Consider the following 21,174-nt stretch of genomic DNA (forward strand, 5'->3'; position numbering starts at 1 on the left):
ACATAGAAGCTTGGCAATGCCTTCTCAGATTGGTATGTCTAGAGGAGGGCTTCTAAGCCTGCCCCCTCCAACTCCCACAATTTTTTGTATTTCTCAATAATTTTCTGATGCAGAATATGGGATTTGAAAGATTCCTGCCCCCCCCCTCCCTGGAGTAAATTCTTGTGTTCATGCCTGTTTCCAGAGTATGTTTGTGACCCCAGTTTCATTACTGAAAGTTTCATTTTTCTAATTCAACCTCTTTCCAAGATAATGAAAAGTAGCTAAACTAGAACTTTACCTAAAATTCAAAAAAATTCTCCATTTTTCCATCCAGCATGTTTCTTCTGCTTGTTTTATTTTTATTTTGTGAAATGGCATTTTTAAATTGGCCTGAGAAGAAAACAAGGTGGAATTGTTATGAATTTTTTTATTCAACTTGGTCATGACAAACCAATATTTTGAATTATATAGCTTTTATAAAATGAATTTATAACAAAATAGTAAGCTTGAAACCAATGTTTTAACCCATTTTTACATCAAAAATTTTTTACATCAAAAACAAGTCCTTGTTGGACTTTTCTTTTAAAAATTCCTAGAAGGGAGTTGTTTTGCAAAAAAAAACTTTAAAAAATAGATTTATAGTGAAATAGTAAGTTTGAAACCAATGTTTTAACCCTTTTATATGCCTAAGAACTATAGCCTAGAAAGAAGTTATTATTTTACAAGGTCCTAAAAGAAATTGAATTTGTAAGAAAAGTAATCAGTATATTCAGAAAGAAATACAAAATGACATTGAATGGTATGTTGACTTTAGTTATGGGTCAATTGTATGAACTGCTCCATATTGACTGGTTCTTATTCATGGGCATTTGTGACACTTAAGCAAAAGCTAGGGTATTTAAGTGGCCTACAATTATTCTGCTTCTTCAGACTTATTTTAAATTCAATATTGGCTATCCATGGTAAGGTGTTTAGAATTTTGATACTTTATTCCAGCCTTGAGTTCTCATATCCCAATAATGGACAGCATTTTTGTAGTTAAAAGTGTATATCTATTATTAGACTCTACTGTTGACTGTTTGTGCATTTAAAGTAGCCATCCAGGATGATCTTGGTGCATTGTTGAAATGGGCATAATCCTGGTAGCTTGAATTTAATATCCAGAAATGCAGTCATTTATTTTGGAGAAAATAACCCTCAATGCCAGTATTTTATGGAAACCACCAATGGTTCAAAATGGCCACTCATACATAGGCAGGGTGAAAAAAATCTGGGAGTCCTGGCTGATGATAAACTCATATTTAATTTTAATACACATTCTATTGTAGCCAGTGCAACCAAACAATTGGTTTAATAAAAATAACATTCTGCAGTAGATATCCAGCTGTGATCACCAAGCTCTTAAAGTGACTGATCAGACTAAAATTAGAATTTGGGATGTGTGTTTCTAATCCAGTAAATAAAGGTGATGTATCAATTTTAGAATTGGTGCAACAACTAAATGTATACAGGGATTTCAATATCTTATATGTCCTACCCAAGTGTATAAGCTCAAACTATGATCTGTCAAATATAGATGTAGACAAGGAGATTTGATAATGATACACAAGTTAGTATATCAAATAAACTGGCTCAGCAAATCAAGGTAAATCCTAAACTATTTTGGAGGTATGCATTAACTAAAAAACCAGGCAGACATTCAGCAGACAGTATGGGAAAATGGGCATATGATATCCACACCTGAAAGTAAAGCAGAAGTCTTGAATATACAATTTTCCTCAGTCTTTTTGGATGGTCAAGATGTCCCACCCCATCTCTTGTCCCACCCCCTCACTCTCTTTTTACCCAATCACTACCACTATGCCAGATATTGAAGTAAGGTAATCTAAGGGTCTGGACAATATTCATCCTTGGCTTCTCAAACACACTAAAGATATTGTAGCTGCCCCATTAGCTATAATCTTCCAAAAATCAATCAATGCAGCATAACTTCTGGTGGATTGGAAAAAAGCACACATAACTCCTGTTTTAAAAAAGATGAAAATCAATTCTGCTGCAAATAACAGGCCAATAACAGACCAATGCCCCGCTTTTTATGCTAAAGTTTTTTACTGTTTTAAAAAGAAGAGTTGAGAGAAAGAGTCAAACTTTAGCGTAAAGAGTGGGGCGTTGGTGAGAAAGAAGCCCCTTTCATATACGAAGTAATTTCTGTTCGTTTTAAGTTTTAATGTGGCTCCTTACTTTCAGTTAAAAAACTTGTTTTTTTATTTAATCATCTTGAAAAGAATGGCATCCTTCATCATTCTCAACATGGTTCCTAAAGTGGTAGATCTGTTGACACGAATTTACTGCAGTCTTACAATATTGTTACAGATCTAATAGACAAGGGAATTCCTGTTGATGTTGCCCTCTTTGACCTAGCCAATGCCTTTGATAAGGTCTGCTACAGGAGACTGATTGTCATGTTACATGCTGCAGGAATAAACAACCAAGTTATTGGCTGGATTAAGGTATTCCTTGCTGAAAGGACTCAACAGGTCAGAATATTCACATTTCATGGAATGCCAATTTATTCAAATTCATTGCCAGTCAAGAGTGGTGTGGTGCAAGGTACTATCCTTGTCCCTACCCTTTTTGTTACTGATTCCCCTAATGTAGTACACAATTATTTTTGATTATTTTGAAAAGAATGGCATCCTTCATCATTCTCAACATGGTTTCTAAAGTGGTAGATCTGTTGACACGAATTTACTGCAGTCTTACAATCTTGTTACACAAGATTGGAATTCCTGTTGATGTTGCCCTTACTGAAAGGACTCACCCTTTTTGTTAATGATTCCCCTAATGTAGTACACAATTATTTAACTTTATATGCAGATGGTTCCAAACTCATGGTGGTATTGGAAACCAACTTGGTAATTAGGCAAATGAGCTTAATAATTGGGCAAATGCCTGGTTATGTAGCTTCAACACATCTAAATGTGTTCAATTGTAAGTTCTAATGTAAGTTCAATTGTAAGTTCTAAATGTAAATGTTCGACACATCTTCATTTTGGAGAAAAAAACTTACGTTTTGGGCACACTCTCAATGACCTACCACTCGAGGCTGTTCCTTTGATTCTCATGCTGCTTCATCAGCTAACCAGACCTTAGGAACAATACAGAAAACCATCAGCAGCCACTCTCCAGGAGTCATGACAACCCTATTTAAAGCTCTTGTTCAACCAAAACTTGAAGTTGACATGACACTTGCATCCCCTTTTTAAAGAAAAGACAAATTAATCCTAAAAGCAGTCTAAAGGCAAGCAAGAAAATTGATTTGCAAATTCCAAACAGTCCCCCATTGTGAGCATCTTCATTGCCTCAACCTACCAAGCCTAACATATAGGCACAAATGCAGTGATGTCAAATTGCGCCTGGTGTTTATCCATATTTCTCCTATTTGGAAAGTTTATGCTTAAGTTTTTTTTTTTGTTGACTTATTTAACTTTTTGTTTGTTTTATTATTCCATTTTTTATTAATCAATTTGTTTTTTAGTACAATGTCAAGACAGCAAGCAAAGACCACTACAAAGATGGACATGGAACTACCAACACCTAGAGATACAGTTTTGAGCTCTATGCAATTAAGGAATTTGAAAAATCACAAATATAGCTGTGTTTCAAACAGCTTTTTGGATCCTTATATGCAGAAATGGTGGTGTTGGCTTGTAGAGCAATGTCCTATGTGGCTGGCTCCTAACCTAATAACCATTGTGGGTTTGTTAATCAACCTAGTTACAACCCTGATCCTTGTGTTATATTCTCCAGATGGTAAACAAGAGGTAAATAATAATGCTATTTATTGGTAAATTTTATAGTATACTATTTTATTTGTTTGAAGTGAAAAAAAAAGATGCTTATAACCATATTAAAATTCACCAATGAAACACTTAAGAGCCAGAGGAAAATTAAAATCTGCTTTCAGTGCTAATGAGGTAGTTATTCCCTGCTTAAGGTTGACAAAATCGGATGGCTTCACTTATTTAGGCAGCATTATTAGTAAGAATGGTATGGGCGGTAAAGATGTAGAAAGTAGGATAGGAAAGGTGCAGGGTTAGTTGAAGAAAAAAATCAGGAGAATGGGATAAGTGTTTGTAGCTAAGAGTAGGATACTAGAAGCCATGGTTCTGATAGCTGTTAATTATGGTACTGAAGCTTTGTTCCTCTAAAATTTAGAGGACAAAAGCGTCAATTGAGGGGGGCAGAGAAAAAAGAATTTGGGAAAATACCTTTTTTGTCATTTTCATTGAAAATGCACTTATTTGGTATTTTTATTGAAAAAAATAAGAAAAGTCCCCTCCCCCTAGATGCTGAAAAATTCTTTTTGCACTCCTCAATGGATTTCGAAAATTCATCCCCCCTCCTACATTTTTGTGAGTTGATGCCACTGGTAGATGAAGATTGCTCTGCTTTCCTGAGGACATGTCAAATAATAGTTATAGGTGTTTTTTTTTAATGACAGCACCATCTATCAAACAAAAAGCTGTACTTAAAACATGGTTTGATCTCACTTTTGAAGATTATTATGAACGAAAGTTTGTGTTGTATGGATGAGGGATTTAACATACTGGGTTCTTATCAATCTATTTATTGACAAGCAATAAGCTGTATTTTTTTTTATTACAAGTAGAGAAAGTCTTGAGAAAGAATAAATAGGGATTAGAAACTTAATTGGAGGGAGTATAAAGGGAAGCTTTGAATAGATCAAAGTCAAGGATGAGTGAATGTATTTGCTTTGGCTTAATGGGTTGAGCTAGAGTAGCCAATTTGTATATTTGGAGGTTTCACGGTAGTTTTGCTGTTCATTTTGAAAATGCTGTTAGTCCCTTATTGTTGTTATTTTTTCATCAGGTTTAAAAGATGAATAGAAATTATATGTAAGGCTTGAAAATTAGATTTTCCATTGCAATATAAAGTGTTAATTTTTTTCCCAACTGTGCATAATTTTTTACTTTTTTGTATGTTTAACAATCCGTGTGTGGTATGTGTTTTTCCCTTGCAATTAGTTTCTTGTACTTATTCACACAAAATTGTATGTATTTACACTAAAGACCTTAGGAAATTTATAAAAATAAGGATCAAACTGTACACTGAAAATAAAGTCATGAAAGTAATTTAATGGCTGTTAGCATTAATATAGTGGTCTTCTTTTCACTTCAAGTTCCAGTTCCAAAAATTGTAGGGAGGTATATGGACTAACAACAAATCCTTTCACCTTTTTGACTTCTTCTTCAGGAAAACTAGCCACTGGAAGCGCTATTCTCCTCCAGTCTGCAAACAATGAATATATACAATTATGAACAATAGTACACTGTTTTTGATTTTGGGAAGTGCGAGTACCTGAGCTTCAAACTTCTCTACTCTATTTACTTTGAACTTCAGGGCAAAATAAGACAGTCTTACTCATGCTACCGTTTTTTGATTGGAGATTCACCATAATTATGGTATTTTAATGTTGTGCTAGGAATTTTTCGTTTGTCCTTAATGCCAACGAGTAAGGGTGCATGGTACTGCTTATCATAATAGTTAATTTTATATTCCAATAAAACCATGTTAAACTGAAAGGAACTAGTTTAATTCAATCTTTCCTTGCAGTATTCCTTGATTTATACACTATGAATTGTGAACAGTTTGTAAGCATTTTGACTTTCTCTTTGATTGCCCCTTGAGGTTTCTTTCCAAAGAGGGCAGTTTCTAGTTTTACTGATGCCACTTTCTAGTTAAATATACAAGTAACTATTAGCATGAAATAATCATACATTTGGATTGGAAACTATCAAAACTGAGTTTCATATACTATTTAAGTACTATCGAGGCCCAAGGATGTTCTGTTTCTTACACACTGATTGGTAATTAATGTACCTGACTTTAATCTGTAAACTAGCTAAAGAAAACACCAACTTTCAGGGACTTCTGGCAAAATAAAACTAGTTTTTTTTCATCCCCCACTCGTTCAACCCTTTCGTATATGTCAATAAAGCCTGGGTGAGGTTTGGGTCTTTAGCTTTTGAATGCTTATAATTTTTTCAGCATTAGCCTCTGGTTCTATCTTTGTTGTTTCTGGCCCATTTTAAGGAGGAAGCAAGGGTAGAAATGTCCTTACTTTTACCCTGTGTTGAGATAAGGATGGAAGTGTGGGTCATATGATGTGTGAGTGTTAAGAATTGAGTTGATAGCAAAAAAAGTACTTGGATAGAGTAGGTTTGATGAAAGATCGCTGGTGCGTATAGTGAATGATGAATGTTCTGTAAGTACCGAAAGGTTGTCTTATAGATACCATTTACAACACCAAAAAAAGGTTAAGTCTCCTGCCAATATAACACCAAAAAATTTGCATGACCTAAAAATATTATCTAATCTCCACAAAGACCCATCCATCATAATAACTAAAGCAGGTAAAAGCAATTTTCTTGCTGTCGTGGATAAAAGAGATTATGACAACAAAATTCATTCACATCTAAATGAAAAAACTACATATACAATGATAACCAACGAGCATGCCGATCAGTTTGCTAATAAAATTATAAACACACTAAAGAATCTAAAACAGAATGGTAAAATCACCCCACAGTAATGCAGTAAATTTTCCTTCCATGGCAGCTTTTGTCTGAAATTTTAAAGTTTACTAAAATATCGCAAGTACGGCATTCCCTTGAGGTCTATTGTAGCTTGTACGAAAGCCCTCGCTTCCAATTTTGGAAAATGGCACTGTACAGCCTTCAAACTTTTGCTTTACTCTCAAGAATCATATATAAGTAATTCGGTAGATTTAATCGAAAAACTCAAAAACATAAGTATTTCAGAAACACAATAGTAAGTTGTTTTGACATCGTTTCTATGTATACAAAAATTGATGTGGCAGTACCAGAGCCGTTATTAAAAAATAAAATCAAAGAAAATTATCATTTACCTGAAGTTTCAACAACAGAATTAGATTAGAAGGTTTTAATGACCTTGGTTAAACTCTGTAATAAGTGTTCAATACATTTTCAGTTCTGTAATTCTTTTTATTAGCAAATAAAGGGTCTGTTGATGGGGGGCAACTCTCTCCTGGTTACTGGCGAATACCTATGTAGAACACCTTGAAAACTGGGCGTTAAATTCATATTTCTGAAACATGTCTATTGGGGACGATACGTAGATGACATAATATCACTTTGGAATTATGGGGAAAATGAACTAGATTTTTTTTTTTTAGATTACCTTAATCCATATGATAGAAATTCACAGTTTACTTTAGAAATTGAAAGCACAAATAAAATACCATTCCTAGATGCGTTAATTATTCGTAGCATTGATAAACTTGATTTTACTACTTACAGAAAACCAACACAAAACAAAGATATCTTATTTTAAGTCAAATCCCAAATTAATTTAATCTTCACTTTGCTTAAGTTCCCAAACATTGAAAAAAAAAACAATTTTTTCCCAAATATTGAATAATATAAAAACAAGTTTCGATGCCATAAATGCTTACCATACGAGATTATATAATATTATAACGAAATAAGATTATATATAATTATAATTAAATTAAACTAAATTAAATAATTAAACTTTATAATTAATTTAATTATATGATTATTAAATTTTATAATAAATTATAAATAAATTATATTTATAATTAAATTAATCGAAATAAGATTATAACATTATAATGAAATAAATAAATTTATTTATTGCAGTTTTACGCTTGGAAGATTATTTGAATTTACTTTTGCTCATTCCTGGGTTAATTGAGTTTGTTACTTTTCTTTTAAAAACGTGTTTTGTGGAAAAAATTTCTTAAATTTATCTTTTTGTTTTTTATTGACATGGTCTTTCTCATGGAAAAAGTAATATTGCATATCTTTTCAGTTTTCAAACAGTTCGTGGTAACGAACTGTAGTAAGGAGCGACCCGGCTCAATAGTAACCAAAATTCTAAAAAATGGAATTTTGATACCAATACCTACATCAAAAGAATTGCATTTTAATGCTGATTTTAAATATATAAGTTTCATCAAGTTTAGTCTTACCCATCAAAAGTTACGAGCCTGAGAAAATTTGCGTCATTTTAGAAAATAGGGGGAAACGCCCCCTAGAAGTTATTAGAATCTTAACGAAAATCACACCATCAGATTCAGCGTATCAGAGAACCCTACTGTAGAAGTTTTAAGCTCCTATCTACAAAAATGTGGAATTTTGTATTTTTTGCCAGAAGGCAGATCACGGATGCGTGTTTATTTGTTTTTTTGTTTTTTTTTTCCCAGGGGGGATCGTATCGACCCAGTTGTCCTAGAATGTTGCAAGAGGGCTCATTCTAACGGAAATGAAAAGTTCTAGTGCCCTTTTTAAGTGACCAAAAAATTGGAGGGCACCTAGGCCCCCTCCTACGCTAATTATTTTACCGAAGTCAACGGATCAAAATTCTGAGATAGCCATTTTATTCAGCGTAGTCGAAAACCTTATAACTATGTTTTTGGGGACGACTTACTCCCCCAGAGTCCCCATGGGAGGGGCAACAAGTTACAAACTTTGACCAATGCTTACATATAGTAATGGTTATTGGGAAGTGCATAGGCGTTTTCAGGAGGATTTTTTTGGTTGGGGGAGGGGTTGAGAAGAGGGGGATATGCTGGGGGAACTTTCCATCGATAATTTGTCATGGGGGAAGAAAATCTCCATGAAGGGAGCGCAGGATTTGATAGCATTATTTAAAAACACAATGAAAAAATAAATATGAAAAAGTTCTTTCAGCTGGAAGTAAGGAACAGCATTAAAACTTAAAACAAACAGAAACTATTACCCATTTGAGGGGCTCACCTCCTCCTAATACCTCGCTCTTTACGTTAAAGTATTTTTAGTAATTTCAACTATTTATTCTACGGCTTTTGTGATTCTGGGGTCATTCTTAATGAATTGGGACAAAATTTAAGCTTTAGTGTAAAGAGCGAGGATCTGACAAGGGGGCGAACCCCCTCATATATGTAATAAAAATATGAGAATACAAAAGTTCTTTACGTAAGCTAATTTATAAGTTACGTAAATCTTTTACTAATAAAAATATTCGTAAAAAATTAAAAAGTTCTAGTTGCCTTTTTAATTGACCAAAAAATCGGAGGGCAACTAGGCTTCCTCCCCCGCTCTTTTTTTCTCAAAATCATTCGATCAAAATTATGAGAAAGCCATTTAGCCAAAAAAAAAAAAAAATTCAAATTTCGTTTTAATTATTCCTCTGCGGAGAGCCAAAATCAAAACATGCATTGATTCAAAAACGTTCAGAAATTAAATAAAAAAAACAAGTTTTTTTAACTGAAAGTAAGGAGCGACATTAAAACTTAAAACGAACAGAAATTACTTCGTATATGAAAGAGGCTGCTTCCTCATCAACTCCCCGCTCTTTACGCTAAAGTTTTTTACTGTTTTAAAAAGAAGAATTGAGAGACAGAGTCAAACTTTAGCGTAAAGAGCGGGGCGTTGATGAGGAAGCAACCTCTTTCATATACGAAGTAATTTCTGTTCGTTTTAAGTTTTAATGTCGCTCCTTACTTTCAGTTAAAAAAACTTGTTTTTCTATTTAATTCCTTTAAGAATCCATAGTATGAATTGCTATTTATATGTTGAAGAAACTTTTTTAACAATTTTTAATCCTGACATAAAACAGTATTTTTTAATCTAATTTTATTTCTCCTGAAGTTGACCTGAAAAAATAGAACTTAATATCATTCCCAAAAGATTCTATCTATGCTCTTTAACAACCTAGATATACTTGCACTCTTTTAATTTATTTAAGTTGCAAGACCAGAAGCAGTAATAGTCATATCACCAAAAGTTTGAACTTAATACCCCCAGTCGTTCTCAATATATTGCTAAGGTGTCTTATTGGCAACCATAAAAACAATGCCTTTTTATTTTTTTTAAAGCAACATTTAGTTGTAAAGGATAATGGACCAATTGCATAATTGTGGGGGATTGACATGCTTAATATCCCTAAAGACCATGGCAGCTTTTGTCCGAAATTTTACAGTTTACCAAAATATCGCAAGTACGGTATTCACTTGAGGCCTATCGTAGCTTGTACGAAAGGCCCCGCTTCCAGTTTCGGAAAATGGCTGTGTACAGCCTTTAAACTCTCAAACTTTTGCTTTACTCTCAAGAATCATGCATAAGTAAGTCGGTAAATTTAATCGAAAAACTCAAAAACCTAAGTATTTCAGAAACACAATAGTAAGTTCTTTTGACATAGTTTCTATGTATACAAAAATTGATGTGGCAGTACCAGAGCCGTTATTAGAAAATAAAATCGAAGAAAATTATCATTTAACTGGAAGTTTCAACAACAGGATTAGATTTGAAGGTTTTAATGACCTTGGTTAAACTCTGTAATAAGTATTCAATACATTTTCAGTTCCGTAATTCTTTTTATTAGCAAATAAAGGGTCTGTTGATGGGGGGCACCTCTCCCCTGGTTACTGGCGAATACCTATGTGGAACACCTTGAAAATTGGGCGTTAAATTCATATTTCTGAAACATGTCTATTGGGGACGATACGTAGATGAAATAATATCACTTTGGAATTATGGGGAAAATGAACGTAGATTGTTTTAGATCACCTTAATCCATATGATAGAAATTCACAGTTTACTTTAGAAATTGAAAGCACAAATAAAATACCATTCCTAGATGTGTTAATTATTCGTAGCATTGATAAACTTGATTTTACTACTTACAGAAAACCAACACAAAACAATAGGTATCTTTATTTTAAGTCAAATCCCCCCCCCCTACAAGTTAAAAGAGATGTCGTAACCTCTCTCTTCGATAATGCCATAAACATTTACTCTGATTCCCACATCATAGCACAACTAAATTTAATCTGGGACACAATTTTTGGAAACAAGTATCCTATTTTACTTATTAGTAACAGAATTAGCCATAGACTGAAAAGACACTCCCGTAAGATCAATGATATTTTACCATGTGATAATCCCGATAAGCCCTCAAATATAATCTACCTTCCATACTTCCTTAAATTCACTACGCATTTAAAAACACATTTGCACACAAAACTATGAAATAATTTCAAATTCATGAATTTCCTAAATTCTGTTAGAGATAAAACTCCAGTTTTTGGCCAAAGAGGGGTTGAACAAATACTATGTGACAGTGGCAAATACCACGCAGGCAGAACCCACCAAAATTTAGAGAAACGTCTACATCACCGTAAAGATGATCTCACCAAAGCTTTAAATTCTAATGCTTCTTTTGATTCTGCTTTAAGCAGCCATGTTTTTGAAAACCGCAGCCACAAAATACTTTTTGAAGAATCCGCCCTTATGACCGCAATGACCTAGGCATAAAATTTGTTCGAGAAGCAACTGAAATCAGACTTAAGATAAATAGTAATATATTGTTAAATAGGATTTAGAGGGAATACTCACTAAATGCTGTATACGCAAATTTAATTAAAAATGATTTTACAAAGTATGTTAAAAAAAAGTAGAGACTAACACAGAACCAGTTACAAGAAGACCTTCGAGGTTAGCTGCCATTAATGCAAGATTAGCAATGAAAACGTGTTTTTATTTATTTTTCTTTCACTTCAACGAATTGCCTTGTTTCACCTCACTTTATTTATCAGTCCTGGTTGAACTTTGCTGAAGTGAGGATGTTGGGACTGTTTAAATTTTGTTTTTTGAGTTTGAATGGTTGTGTGTTATTGTAAGTCTCTTTTCTTTTATATATTTATGTTTTGCTGAGGACGGCCCTTGGATATAGGGTCAAAATATTCATTTAAATGTAAAATTCCACAGTCTTGAGAAAGAAATTTCAACTGAAAGTAATTTCAACTAAAATTTTTTTTTAACATAAAGTAAGGAACAACACTAAAACTTAAAACGAACAGAAATTATTCCGTATATGAAAGGTGCTGTTCCCTCCTCAACATCCCGCTCTTTACGTTAAAGTTTGACTCTTTGTCGCAGCTATACTTTATAAAACGACAAAAACCTTAGCGTAAAGAGTGAGGCGTCGAGGAGGGGACAACCCCTTTTCATACAATGAATAATTTTTGTTTGTTTTAAGTTTTTATGTTGCTTCTTACTTTCAATTAAAAAAATTGTTTTTTCATTTAATTTCTGGACGTTTTTCAACTAATGCAGGTTCGAATTTGGCTCACCATATACATGAAAAAAAAATTGCAAATTAATTTTGGAAGATTTATTCCTTATATGAAGGGTTGCCCCTTTTCTTTACCTTACTCTTTACGCTAAAGCAGTTAGCACTTTTTAAAAAGCTTGCTTTTCTAATTAAAAAGTCCCCGTGTTTCAGTAAACGCTCTTAAAAAATTGGAACAAACAGTCAAACCTTAGCGTAAAGAACAGGGTAAGGAGAGGGACACCCTTCATATATAGGGGGCAACCCTCCCCCTCGCGGAAATCTCCTTCGGTGAAATGTTATCCAGCGTAAACCTTCTCCCCGTTAAATTCCGCCCGGACAGTTCCATCCTGGCTGAGAATCCGCCCTCCCTGTAAAATTGCTTGCGGATGATTCAGCTTGAAAAATTCTCCTTGGCATTCTTTCATCCGAATAAGCTTTTAATCTCTAATCGGTTTCTCGATCACTCGACAGATGCCCCATTCCGTGGGAATTATTTCCCAGAAATCAAAACACGTGGAAAATAGTCACAGGATAATTCCACCGGAACATCTCCACATGAAAAATTGGCAGAAACCATAATACTTCCTGGCCGGTACTGATGTTTTCAATAATTTAGTATTTTTTATTAAAATACTTATAATATTTAATGCTACTAATACTACTACTAACACCTCACTGCTGCACCAAAACGCCCGAGGCCTACACAGCTACGCACACTCCTCCATTTCAATCTATTTCACCCTCTCTTTGTACACCCTCCGAGGAAGCTCCCATTTCCTTTAAATCTTTGTTTATGGCATCTTCCCACCCCAACCGCGGACGACATGCTTTCCGTTTAGCCCTAGACGGTCTGCCGAAAAGGACAATCTTTGGCAATGTGCCATTCTTCATCTGCAGAACGTGCCCTAGCCATCTCAACCTTTCTCTCATTATAGCTCTAAAAAGCGGGACTGGACCACACTTTCTGCACAGCCTGCTGTTTGAAATACGATCAGTCAGCCGGATACCCAGAACAATCCGTAGACAATTTCTCTGGAAAACATCTAGCAAATCTTCATCCGTTTTTCTGAGCGCCCATGCTTCAGAACCATGTTTGACCACTGTTATAACTGTAGCTTCCAGTATTCTAATCTTGGTTTGCAGACTTATCTTCCTATTCTTACAATTTATTTTTAACTGTGAAAAAGACACCCTGAGCCTTGGCTATTCTACTTTTAACATCTTCACTACTACCACCGTCTTTACTAATAATGCTACCAAGGTAAGTGAAGATGTCCATCTGATCAATCTTTTCGTTACCCAACTTCACCTTCTCATCTTCACTTATTCCAAGCCTTAGTGACTTAGTCTTCTTAACATTCATTTCAAACCTATTCTAGTATCCTGAACTCGCAAAACCTCTAAAAGTTCATTCATATCCTTTTAGTAGTGTCGCTTATTCTTCTTCACAAAACAAATCTTCCTTCACATCTAAGGTATCATAAACTTTTTTATTTTCTTCTATATCTTTTCCTTCAACTTTATCTCAGTTTAGCACATTCTCAAAATATTAACTCTTTCTGGCCCCGCTCTTATCCTTAACTGGGACAGGTCCAGATTGATTACTCTCTCAATTTATTAACACTCCAGTACAATATTTTACTATTATGCCATCCAGCTGTATCTTCCAGATCCTTGGCAATTTCATCCTTGGCTTCCACTTCACACCTCCATATTTTGATGCTTTTCCCACTTTCTTTACATTCTTTTTGTCTTCATATGATCTATCACTCAGATAATTCTTGTGTAAGCTCCTTCTCATTATTAAACATAAAGCCTTTTTACTAATATTCCTAGCTGCAATCCTTACTTTCTTCTCCAAGACACCATTAGCAACTTCACAAATTGTTTTCTTAAAATAATTCCGTCCTTCTTCCACATTGTCAATTTTTAAACTCTCCAGTTTTGTCTTCAACTGTCCCTGAAAAGTTTCTCTCAAATTCTCATCCTGGAGTTGTCCATCAAATTCTTCATATGATCTATCACTCAGATAATTCTTGTATAAGCTCCTTCTCACTATTAAACATAAAGCCTTTTTACTAATATTCCTAGCTATAGTTCTTACTTTCTTCCCTATGACACCAGTAGCAACTTCACAAATTGTTTTCTTAAAATAATTCCGTCCATCTTCCACATTGTCAAATTTTAAACTCTCCAGTTTTGTCTCCAACTGTTCCTGAAAAGTTTCTCTCAAATTCTCATCCTGGAGTCTTCTAATATCATGACTTCCTAGGAGGTAGTTACTTTTCCAAAATTTTAACTTCAAATTGACCCTAGACACCACCAAGTGGTTATCTTTACTTTTAACATCAATAACAGCTCCCCTATATGCCCTTGTATCTTGCATTGATACTGCCAGTCTTCGGTTTACAATAAAATAATCAGTAAGGTTTGCTGTGCTACTATCATGTGAATACCATGTTAACTGATGGACAATTTTATAGCCAAACTCCGTATTGGTTATAACTAGATTGTTATGCCTTCAAAATTGTAACAGTCTGTAGCCATTGCTGTTTCTTTTCCTACGTAAAATTTACCTAGGCTGGGATACCATCTATCGCTATTTCTACCGACTGGACGTATAAATCTAATAAAACACCACATTTCTACCTTGAATCCCGTCTGTTTGCTTCTATAAATGTAAGTAAAATTCGTCTGAACCACTAGTATCTCTGTCAGGCGGCTCTACAGGGACATGTAGTACTGTAACTGATACCCGGAACTTTTTCGTCATAAAATGAGTGATTAGTATTCACATTATTAATACCTTCCCAGCCTAAACAAGACTTACCAGCTTCCTTATTCATCATGAGCTTTTCTCCCTGTCTTTGTACCCTATCCTTCCTGCCTGTCTAAACAAATTCTATATCACCTAATTTCATGCTTCCTATCACAGGGATATGAGTTTCTGAAGGTCCTAATAAGTCTAGTTTGAATCGTCTCAATTCGTCCGTCAAAATGTCGATACGATAGTTATTTTTTAATGTCAAAACATTCTAAGTTTCGTGTTCTTTAAATCATTGAAATTATTTTGGGCTTTCGGAAAAGCAATGGTCCCGGATACCAATACAGGACGGGGACCAAAACATCTTCTCAAGTCTACACCAGTGCGCTTAAGCCGGCTTAGAACCGGACAGCAAGAAGTCAATGGGACCTCTAGTATGAAGGGAGGCTTTGCGCAGTGCTGCCCTATTCTTTGTCACAACATGGCATTCAGCACTTGGCGATGCTCTTCTATCAACAAGAGTTTCTTGTTGATAGAACAGACATTCTCAAGCCTATTACCCCCCGCTCATCATATATCCATGCCTACAAATATTATGCAACTACGGTGCGGTAACCCATAGTAGATAAATTAGCTAGGAAGAGATTTTTCAGCCGGAAAACGCCCACCATAACAGACCAAGCCCAGAAGAGCTTGGATATATTATTCTGGTTGTCCATTAATCAGAATCCAGTGTTAATGATGTTTTGTTTATTTCAATGCAGTAACCCTTTTATGAAATTAAATAGAAAAAAGGAGTTTTTCAACTAAAAGTAAGGATCTACATTAAAAATTAAAATAAACAAAATTTTTCAATATATGAGGGGGACCCCCTCTTAAACCTCTTTCTTTACGCGAAAGTTTGACTTTTTTCCCAATTCCTTGAGAAAGACTTCATAAACATTAACGCCGTTTAATTAGAATAATGAAGCTTTGTCAATCAGTTCGTGGTAACGAACTGTAGTAAGAGGCGACCCGGCTCAATAGTAAACGAAACTCTAAAAATCGGAATTTTGATGATAAAAGATATATCAAAGGAATCGGATTTTCATGCTGATTTTAAATATATAAGTTTTGTCTAATTTAGTCTTTGTCATCAAAAGTTACGAGCCTGAGAAAGTTTGCCTTATTTTGGAAAACAGGGAGAAACACCCCCTTAAAGTCATAGAGTCTTAACGAAAATCACACCATAGCATTAATATCAGAGAACCCTATAGCAAAAATTTCAAGCTCCTATCTACAAAATTGTGGAATTTCGTATTTTTTGCCAGAAGACAGATCAAGGGGTGCATGTTTGTGTATTTATTAATTTTTTTCCCAGGAGTCATCGTATCGACCAAGGGTCCTAGAATGTTGCAAGAGGGCTCATTCTAACGGAAATAAAAAGTTCTAGCGTCCTTTTTAAGTGACCAAAAAAATTGGAGGGCACCTAGGCCCCCTCCCACGCTCACTTTTTCCCAAAGTTAACGGATCAAAATTTTGAGATAGCCATTTTGTTCCGCATAGTCGAAAACCATAATAACTATGTCTGTGGGGATGACTTAATCCCCCAGAGTTCCTGGGGGAGGGGGTGCAAGTTACAAACTTTGATGAGTGTTTACATACAGTAGTGGTTATTGGGAAGTGTACAGACGTTTTCAGGGGGATTTTTTTTTGGTTTGGGGATGGGGTTGAGGGGAGGGGGCTATGTGGGAGGATCTTTCCTCGGAGGAATATGTCATGGGGGAAGAGAAATTCAATGAAAAGGGCGCGGGGTTTTCTAGCATTACTATAAAAAAATGAAAAAATTAACATGAAAAAGTTTTTCAATTGAAAGTAAGGAGTAGCATTAAAACTTTAAACGAACAGAGATTATTACGCATATGAGGGGTTCTAGAAATACTTTAGCAGAAAAAGCGAGGTATTTAGGAGGAGATAAATACCTCGCTCTTTATGCTAAAGTATTTTTAGTAATTTCAACTATTTATTCTACGGCCTTTCTGATTCAGGGGTAATTCTTAAAGAATTGGGACAAAACTTAAGATTTAGCGTAAAGAGCGAGGTATTAACGAGGGGACAAACCCCCTCATATACATAATAAAAATATAAGAATATAAAAGTTTGTTGCGTAAGTTAATTCATAAGTTACGTATATTTTTTTACTAATAAGAACGTTCGTTAAAAATTAAAAGTTCTAGTTGCCTTTTTAAGTAACCGAAAAATTGTAGGGCAACTAGGCCTCCTTCCCCACCCCTTATTTCTCGAAATCGTCCGATCAAAACTAAGAGAAAGCCATTTATCCAAAAAAGAATTAATATGCAAATTTCATTATAATAATTTATGTGCGGAGAGCCAAAATCAAACATGCATTAATTCAAAAACCTTCAGAAATTAAATAAAAAAGACTAGTTTTTTTAACTGAAAGTAAGGAGCGACATTAAAACTTAAAACGAACAGAAATTACTCCGTATATGAAATGGGTTGTCCCCTCTGCAATCCCTCGCTCTTTACGCTAAAGTTTGACTCTTTGCCACAGTTCTACTTTTTAAAACAATTAAAAACTTCAGAGTAAAGAGCGAGGGATTGCGGAAGGGACAACCCATTTCATATACGGAGTAATTTCTGTTCGTTTCAAGTTTTAATGTCGCTCCTTACTTTCAGTTAAAAAAACTAGTCTTTTATATTTAATCGCAGCAATAAAGACCTTATTTTGATGAATAAAGGATTTAGGAGGGTGCAGCCCTACTCATATAAGAACTAATTTTGTCGTTTTCAATTTTGTTATGCACTTTAAGCTAAAAAAAATTTTTTTCGAATTTTAATTTCTGTTTGTTAATCAGATCATGCTGGAAAATCCGACTCCCTCAAGGTTATTTTAGGCTGCATCCCCTTTCCTCACTCTGTACCCACCGACATTCTTCATAACAGGTGATAGAAAACTGAAAAAAGTCTATTTTTCTTATTAAACGGCCTTTGTGTTTCAGGAGTCGCTCTTAAGGAATTGCGACAAAAAGTCAAAACTTCAGCGCAAAGAGCAAGTTCTTGAGGAGGGGGAAACCCCTTTCGTATACGTAATAATTCCTGTTCGCTTAAGTTTTGATGTTGGTCCTTACTTTCAGTTGAAGAAAATTTTTTATAGTTTAATATCTAGTCGCTTTTAATAACATAGAGAATTCTGGCTCCTCCTTCACCCACGGAAGAAATCCACCGTGGAATGTTATTTTCACATAAAAAGGCCGTCACTCCTTTACAAGGGGACCCCCCCAAGACAACTCCATTCTAGCTGAAAATTCCAGCCAGAAAATTTCTTGCAGACGATGTGGGTGAAAAATTTTTCTTAGCGCAATTTTATTTGAAGAAGACTTTAATTTCTGATTATTTTTAAAATCATGCTGGTAATCCACTTCTCGATGGAAAAGTTTCCCAGCAAAAAGGCTGCAAAAGGGTATTTTCAAGCAAAGGTTTCTTTTGGAGGGGGAGGTACAAAAGAAACTTTAAAAGATGCATCGAAAATGTAAAATTGATATCTACTCCCTTACGATTTCTGGGAATATTTCTCGTCTACATTGTTATTGTGAAAGTAAAGAATAACACGAAACCCCAAAACGAGCAGAATTTATTCTCTAGAGAAGGAGATCTATCCCTTCCTTATCCACACTTCCAACTCAAGGTCGCTGAAACTTCGGGGTATGCTCATTGGATCAGTAATTGAGAATTCTAGTCTTTTGCCTGGGGGTGGGATTTTCCGTGGGTGACTATTTTCCGCTGGGGTATTTTCTGCAGGGGGGTTAACGCCGGTCACCGAAAAAGGACAAGTAAAGATAAGGAAAAGAATACAAATTTTTTCAATAAAAAATATGCGTCAAACGAGGCTTGTTTAGTGCCGATAAAACTAGAAAAGAACAGAAACGTCTGACAATAAGAAAAAATGAATTGCAACGAATCGTGTGAAGAAGAGAAAGAGAAAATCAGAATTGTTCGACATTTAAACTAAAAGTAATTAAAATATAACCTGTATTAAGCTGGACTCTTATTACCTGGATTTGGTTGGAGTAGCTTAAATACGCTTGTTTTGATTTTATGTGTGGGAGGGGGGGTTCTTTTTAAAAAATTATTTTTCTAGTTTTCTTATCTATTCTTGCATTATTCTTGTTGTTCCATTCTTCTGGTTTCGTATTGCTTTTGTTTTTATTCTTTTGTTGTATTAATATAAATGAATAAGTAAATCTTTAAACGAGTACAGCTTAAATTGAGTATGCAAATCAACCTTAAAACGAATAGAAATATATTACTACTATAGTATAAATGAAACCCAAAACGAACAGAAACTAAATAAACAATCATAGTGAACAAACATACACTAGCATAAATGTATAAATAAACCTTAAAACGAATAAAGCTTTAGTTAAACATGCGAATCAAGATTGAAACGAACAAAAATCAACTCAAAAAAGAGCATGGGTACTGCCTCCTTCCCTAACTGTAAAAGTCTAAAACCTACTGCCTCATTGGCGCTTTATTGAAAATGGGGCTTTATTATAAACATTTTATTACGTACTTATTTCAAGAAAGAAGAAAAAAATGAAGTTACATTAAAATTAAATTTTGAACTGCTGGGCTTTCAGCAGTTGATATCATTATATATCAAATATTTAGTTTAACCTTATTTCTTCCCAAGACCGTTCACGACACATTTAGTTCCACTACAAACAAGAAATTAGCTAGAGCCTTATTTCCTAACTTTAAAAATCTAAAGCCTACTGTGTCATCGGCCCTTCACTGAAGGCGAATTTTATTACAAATATTATCTTTTTCAGTTATTACAGCATTGAAATAAAAATACATATTGCGCTATTCAAATTTTACTTATTCAATTTTATTTATTGTAACAGAATGTTACTTTGTCAGTTTTATTTATTCAATTAGAATTAAACCTGTAGTCTCCTTATAGTATATTAAACGCTAAATTGCATATTAAATGCGTTCAATACCTTGTGGCAATTAAATTTTTCTCCTTGGACTATAAAAATATTACATTCAGATGCTTACTGGTACAGAAATTTTAGCCCACTACGCTACTGCGCGAGTGGGCGGTTCTGACAGACAACAAGCTGAACGTTAATCGACGAAATCAAGCTCTAATCCCGGATTTTAGGTTGTTGTTAAAATAGATTCTGACCATTACTGAGAAAGGGCTTGGGTTTTGTTTTCCAAAAGTGTTCTTCCCTCCTGAGAATTATTGCTTGGCTCTTAGTCCTCAGAAACGCCGAGTTATCCCTCCGATCTTTAAATATGAGCTTCAACGGTTTATAGTGAAGTAATTTGCAATTTCTACCTCTCAGTGTAGCCCTAAGGGTAATAGATACCGAATTTTGACCGATTCCAGAATTGTTTATGCTGACGATGTTTAGTTTTGAGAAACCAGCGCAAAGGGCGCCGCTTATTTGTACCGCTATTTGCCCACTGAGCAATGAGTGTTGAAAATGCTACATGCGTCTGGCCCTTAAGAATAATCTCAACCATTAAGCTTGGTGGTGAAGTACCAAAAGTATCTCTTTATGAACTAATTATTTCAATCCCACTTGTAATGAGTCTGTTGAGAGGATGACTTAGGGGCTTTGAGTGTTTTCTATGCATTAATATAGGTTGTCGTCCTTACAATTGTTCAACAAAATTGTAGTGGCTAGTAATACTAAAAAGAAAAGAAGGCCTAATGACTTTTTCTTTTATAAAATTCTAAAACAATAGTGTTAAAAAAATAATGTATTTAATTTTTCAGTAAATCAACTTTTACATTTTTTGGTATCCTAAATTTTTACTTTTCACATAGTTTTGTTCAAAAATTATGGTTCATTCCACAGCTCCTTAAGTGCGAATGTTGTCTAATTTCTTCTTTTTGCTTAGTTGGGATTTTCTTCTTTTGTTTTCACAAACTCAACTTCAAATTTTGCACGATTCAGACTTATTAAGCTGATCTGTTTCCTCTTTTTGATGAATTGGAAAGGCTAACACATTTCATAATATAAAATTACACGCCCTGATGCTGCTGGGATTGAACCCCGGGCCACCTGTGTCTATTTCTGACACTGTGTCTGAAAATCATCTAAATATGCAACAGGTTCTACATCTGAACATGGAAAGGGAAGGTAAAGGTATAGATTGAATGAAGGATCTTACTCCCAATTTAGCAAATCAAGGATGGTGCAAATTTCGGTTTTAGATTTCGT

At 34.6% G+C, this 21,174-nt stretch overlaps 1 protein-coding gene across 8 annotated transcripts in view; it reads left to right on the forward strand.

The window, feature by feature from the left end:
• The window catches only part of LOC136036080 (choline/ethanolaminephosphotransferase 1-like), a 78,305-nt gene that overhangs the window by 1,240 nt on the left and 55,891 nt on the right, over positions 1 to 21,174 (forward strand). For all 8 annotated transcript variants that reach the window (XM_065718060.1, XM_065718109.1, XM_065718101.1 and 5 more), the window contains exon 2: positions 3,521 to 3,806. In XM_065718060.1, coding sequence (XP_065574132.1) covers positions 3,525 to 3,806 — 282 coding nt within the window. In that variant the 5' untranslated portion in view covers positions 3,521 to 3,524. The remainder of the gene's footprint in view (positions 1 to 3,520; positions 3,807 to 21,174) is intronic.

Source organism: Artemia franciscana, chromosome 2, assembly GCF_032884065.1.
Source record: "Artemia franciscana chromosome 2, ASM3288406v1, whole genome shotgun sequence".
NCBI classification, from domain to species: Eukaryota; Metazoa; Arthropoda; class Branchiopoda; order Anostraca; family Artemiidae; genus Artemia; species Artemia franciscana.